The sequence below is a fragment of the Cryptotermes secundus genome, unplaced genomic scaffold (assembly GCF_002891405.2).
Source record: "Cryptotermes secundus unplaced genomic scaffold, Csec_1.0 scaffold334, whole genome shotgun sequence".
Classification (NCBI taxonomy): domain Eukaryota; kingdom Metazoa; phylum Arthropoda; class Insecta; order Blattodea; family Kalotermitidae; genus Cryptotermes; species Cryptotermes secundus.
The window spans coordinates 961,457-967,014 of record NW_019731573.1 but is presented as its reverse complement, the minus strand read 5'-3'; the positions used below and the strand labels follow the sequence as shown (position 1 = coordinate 967,014).

The window sequence follows — 5,558 nt, the reverse complement described above, 5'->3', positions numbered from 1 at the left end:
CACGAAATAAGAAAACGGAAGGCTAATTGGATTGGTCATGTTTTACGCAGAAACTGCCTTCTAAAAGAAGTTACTGAAGGAAAGATAGAGGGGCGGATAGAAATGACCAGAAGACTAGGAAGAAGACGTAAGAAGATGCTGGATGACCTTGGGGACAGAAGAAGATATTTTCATTTGAAGGAGAAAGCTCTAGATCGCATTAAGTGGAGGAACTGTTTTGGAAGAAAGTATGGACCTGTTATCTGACAGATTACTGATGAATGAGGTTTCTGGATTTCAATACAGCGTACTGTGTCAGATGATTTTCTTGCTATTCCTCAGTTCTTCCATCAAATATTAGGACAACAATTATAACAAACCATGACCACTGTCAAGCAGTCCACAATTCTTATTTTGTAATAATTAAAATTTCGAAGCTACGTACTTAAAGCTGTTGAGGTGGTGAGGTAGAACATAAAATTGTCACCGTGAATAGAGAAGCACCAATTCATGAAGACGTATGGTAATGTGGAAGTAAAGCTCCATACATTCACAACCTCTGCGACTTATATATTTATAACTACGATAAAATTTGGTGGCCGAAAAAAGTACTCCTAATTTTAAGCTTATCGTGAACCAACTGTATACCTCAAGTGTAACGCGAGTAGGCAATTCGGAAAAAAAATTAAACTTTTTTGTTTTTATTTCAAGGACAAAACTACATTAATAGTGTAACTATGTAATATCGAAATCCAAACTATATACAAAGTTATCAGTCTTAATATTTAAATAGAATTACAAATATTATTAGACCATTTTAATATGTATTTATTAGATATATTTAACAATAAGGTAACATTCACTCTCAAAAGTAAAACAAATTGTAATAATATGGGTTCATATTAAAATAAAATTCAAGAACTGAGACTACATTGTTGTAAGTACGCCTGATGATGACCTCTTGAAGGTCGAAACATGCAGCGGAACACCTTTCCACAATAAACGAATGTTGTTACGTTAGTATCTATTTGTTTTTGTTTACATTCGTAGATAGGTTTGTGTATACGACCCCTTTGTAATATATATCGAAGTGAGTGGTCGACATCACGTCTCGGCCACTTTTATCCTGGAAGTAATTCCCTCTGTTACCATTTTGGTAGGAGACTGTGTGGATCCCAAAGCCGGTCTGGATGCTGTGGAGAAAGGAAATCCTATCCCGGGAATCGAACACGAATTCTTCGGTCTGCCAGCTCGTGGGTCGACTGAGCCGCCTATTTATAAAGCGTTGTTAAATATTCCGATATACAAGAAGATACATCTACCATTCGAGTCTGCTGTCATTAAAATATACAACAAGAGAGAGTCAGTAAATTGGTCACAAATATAATTAAAACAGGTGCAGTGGACGTAATAGGTTTCCTATATATATACAGGGTGTCCCAGGAGGAATGGACCAGACTTCGGGAGGGTGTTCCTTATGTTAAAGTATGCCGATATAACCCAAAACACCTATGTCCAAAGTTGAACTGTTACGGAGATAATGGCCCGAGAAAAATGTGGTTTCCTGGCAGGTCCACGCACTGTAGCTATCAGCTGAGCCCCTTATCTGTTTGTCCTTGAGTGCTGTGAGTCACTAGCCGTAAGCTCATGCGCTACCTACCAGAGCCTACAGATTACGTTGCGGCGGGGTCGTGAATGGGTGGTAAATTAGTTGTGTGATGAGTTGCTGAAATGCCTCTTGTGTTTTCACACGTGGAATATTGTGATATGCATTTTGTGTGTGGATTTTGCGGTCGCAATGCACGTGCTGCTGTTGAAGAATACCAAAGGCGTTTTCCCGATCGAAGGATTCCATCTCGAAGTGTATTTACGCGAATTCACCAGACATTGCGTGATACTGGTTCTCTTGCAAGTGTTTCTGTGCACTCTGAAAGGCAGGATGTACGAATGATAGACACACGAGAGCACATTCTTGATATTGTTCAGTGAAGTCCGCGTCTGTCACTCGTAGAATCGCCTCTCGCATCGGCGTATCACGTATTCAGGTGTGGCAAACTTTACATGATGAAGAGTTATTCTTACCATGATCAAATGGTACAACATCTGGAACCAGGCGACCATGCACAGCGTATGGATATGTGCCACTGGATAAAAAGCTCATCCCGAACTGTTAAGCGTCATTTTATTCAGTGATGAGGCGTCTTTTACCCTGGATGGTGTAAATAATTTACGAAATGTGCATACGTGGTTCCATAATAATCCACATGAGATAATGGAAACGAAATTCCAAAAGAGATTGTCCGTGAATGTACGTTTAATACAGTTATGTAGTCTGTTTATACCACCATGCGCAGCCAGCCATATTACGTCAGCGCTTGCCAGTCATGTGTCATGTATAGTGCTTGGAAACCCTAAGGACAATTATGACATGGCGAGGGAGTATTTTGTACTTCAATTTTATGGCTTCACGTCACTCACAAGTTAGTTTGATGTTACATACGTTATTAACATTACAGAATCCACATATTCATGCCAGTTTTAATATGTATTTTGTAATCAACAAGTGTGTAACAGCGGTCAAAGTTTCACATTTCTCTGGCCATTATCTCCGTAACCGTTCAACTTTGGACATAGGTGTTTTGGGTTATATCGGCATACTTTAACATAAGGAACAGCCTCCCGAAGTTTGGTTCATTCCTCCTGGGACAACCTGTATATGGTAGCGTAGTGGTTAAGGTACTATGCTACAAGCCGGAAGGTCGCGGGTTCAGTCTCGATGAGGTCATTGGATTTTTTCAATTGACCTAATCCTTCCGGCCGCACTAGGCCCTGGGGTTTACTCAGCCTCTAACAGAAATGAGTACCAGGAATTAATTAAATACTTTTCCTGGTGAGTGAAGCGCGGCCGGAGCGTAAGGCTGACAACTTTACCGCCATCTTTGAGCCGAATGTCAGGGTAATGTGGGACCCTTAACGTCTCACAATCCTATGGGCCTTCACGGCCTGGTACAGGGATAGCTTTACTTTTACTTTATATGACTGTGTAGAAGCACAGTCTAGCTTCACGGGAGTGTAGGTAACACAAGCGCATGCCCATGTTCAGAGGCTGCTTTTAGTAGTCAAAATGGCGACCGTACTAAGGAATATACTGCCGAAGAGCAGTGTTTTGTTGTGCGTTTTTGTGGCCAAAAGGACTCAATGCAAATGATATACCACCTTACTGTGGGAAGTGTTTGTCGCGAAAAGCGGTTAATAGCTGGGTGCCAAACGTTTCGTTGGTGACGAAGATGTTGAAACAGAGGGGCGACAGTGGCTGAGACATCAGTCAAAAGACTTTTATGCTACGAGTTTCGACGCACTGGTAAAGTTATGGGACAAGTGTAACAATGTTGGTGGAGGATATGTCGAGAAATGCTTTTTTCCATGCTCGAATATCACATGTTTTACGTTTTATATCCATTTGTGACCTATTTACTCACTCTCCTTCATATAAAGACAAGGAAACAACTACAATGCATAGATTCATAAGGATATGAAATATTTTTATTAGTTAACAGAACATAGTGGGGGCACACGGTAGCGTAGTTAGTTGAGACACTATGCTACAAGCCGGAAGAACGCGGGTTCAAATCCCGATGAGGTCATTGAACTTTTTTCAATTGACATAATCCTTCCAGTCGCACTATGGCCCTGGGATCGACTCAGCCTCTAACAGAAATGAGTGCCAGGAATATTCTTGGAATATTCTTGGGGGTATAGGGCGGCCGGCGCGTAAGGCTGACAACCTTGCCGCCATCTTTGAGCCGCTTGTGGTACCCTCAACGTCTCACAACCCTATGGGCCTTCACGGCCTGGCACAGGGATACCTTTACTTTTACTTTAACAGAACACAGTGTCCCTTGAGACTTAACTACTATTGTAGTTGAGAGAAGACATTTAAAAAAATCACAGAATTTTTGTTTAAGATTCAAAACGGAGGGGCCCCCCTCTCCCCCCGAATATAAATCAGAAATGTTGTCTCTTAAGTGAATTCGCTGAGGCAGAACTGTATCCTCTTTGCTTTGACAGTCACACAGGCTTGCACGGTATTCAGCACTTCACCTTCTGTTTATACCAACCCAGTCTTGTTAGCTTTACTGAAAGTGAAATAGCTTCTGCAATTTGTCGGGCTTTATGGACCGGAAGAAAATGAAGAATGAGAGAAAGGGAAAGGATGACCAGTGAATGGTAGAGGAGAGAGGGAAAGCTGAAGGAACGTCTGGACGGTAAGGGAGTCTTCTCAGTGCAGGAAAGATCTTGGAAGGAAAGAAACAGTTGTTTACTCTCGCTCTGTAATCCGTGTTGTGCTCGTTACGGGGAGACACTGTGGTTACGATGTGTCGGTGTGTGATTGACAGTTCATAATAAGTAAGGAAATAATTTTAATTTTCAACGACAGAAATAGTAGGAGAACAAAGTAGTGTTTACGAAGGTGTGGTTCCTGACGTGCAGTGTAGTGTGTGCTTGTTACAGGGATATTGGTGTGTACTCGATGCAGCTGCTTATCTCACACGATGACGCCGATAACGAACTGCAAGCATCTCGTCTTCAAGCTTCTTGTTGCGTCTGTGCTCCTTAAACTCGTGGAAGGTATGTTGAGTCCTCAGCTGTATCCGTACTTTCCGTGTTGAACTACTTAAGCAAAAGTCTGGATTTTGTTATTTGTATGTCCTCTACACACAGAAAAGCAAGGAAGATGACAGAAGACGCATCAAATTATTTCATACTGGGATTACGAAAGAAATTGTTGTTTACTAGCGACGTGAATATGCATAATAAATATGTAGGTCTATACGTGCATATGACATAACATACGCAACTTTCCTGTGTGAAAGAGGAAGAAATTCTGGGGCCACATACCAGGTCGATGACCAGATAATTCGGTTTCCTGTATAGTCATCCAGTGCCTGAGCAGAGCTCATTAGTCTGGGTGTCGAATGAAACAATTTATCAATTCGCGTTAGATAGTAAATGGTAACACTGTCCCTGGAAGAGGCTGTTGAAGCCCGTAGGGTTGTGAGACATCGAAGCTCCTATATTTTCTAGACAGTCGGCTCATAGATTGCAGTGAGGTTGTCGGTCATATGTGCGGGTCGCCAGTTACCCCCAGAAAGATTCCTGGTACTCATTTCTATTAGAGGCTGAGTCGACACCAGGGTCGTAGTGCTGCTGTGAGGATTAGGTCAATTGAAAAATCCAATGATGTCATCGGGATTCTAACCCACCACCTTCAACCTTGTAGCATAGTGCCTCACACAAATACGCTACCACTTGTCCCTCGCGTTAGGAAGTGGGTTTTCTGAACCAATGTAGACAAGGGCTTCGGAATATTAATTTGGATTTTAATAATTTCGGAAGGTAATTTTAGGTCCACTAAGGAAGGGGTTCAATTTTCACGAATTTAAGTCAGAATGGTTGCATGAGAATTGCTTTTCTTTCTCCTGATTCTTTTCTGTACAGCCGACGTGATAGAGAACGCCGGGAGGTACGCGTGTATGCTTACCAGTACACGGTAGCTACAGACGTCGAAGCAATATGCA

At 41.9% G+C, this 5,558-nt stretch overlaps 1 protein-coding gene across 1 annotated transcript in view; it reads left to right on the top strand.

The window, feature by feature from the left end:
* The window catches only part of LOC111867122 (cadherin-89D), a 220,428-nt gene that overhangs the window by 128,417 nt on the left and 86,453 nt on the right, over nt 1-5,558 (top strand). The window contains exon 3 of the mRNA XM_023856657.2: nt 4,492-4,608. Within this exon, the coding sequence (XP_023712425.1) occupies nt 4,533-4,608 (76 nt within the window). The 5' untranslated portion in view covers nt 4,492-4,532. The remainder of the gene's footprint in view (nt 1-4,491; nt 4,609-5,558) is intronic.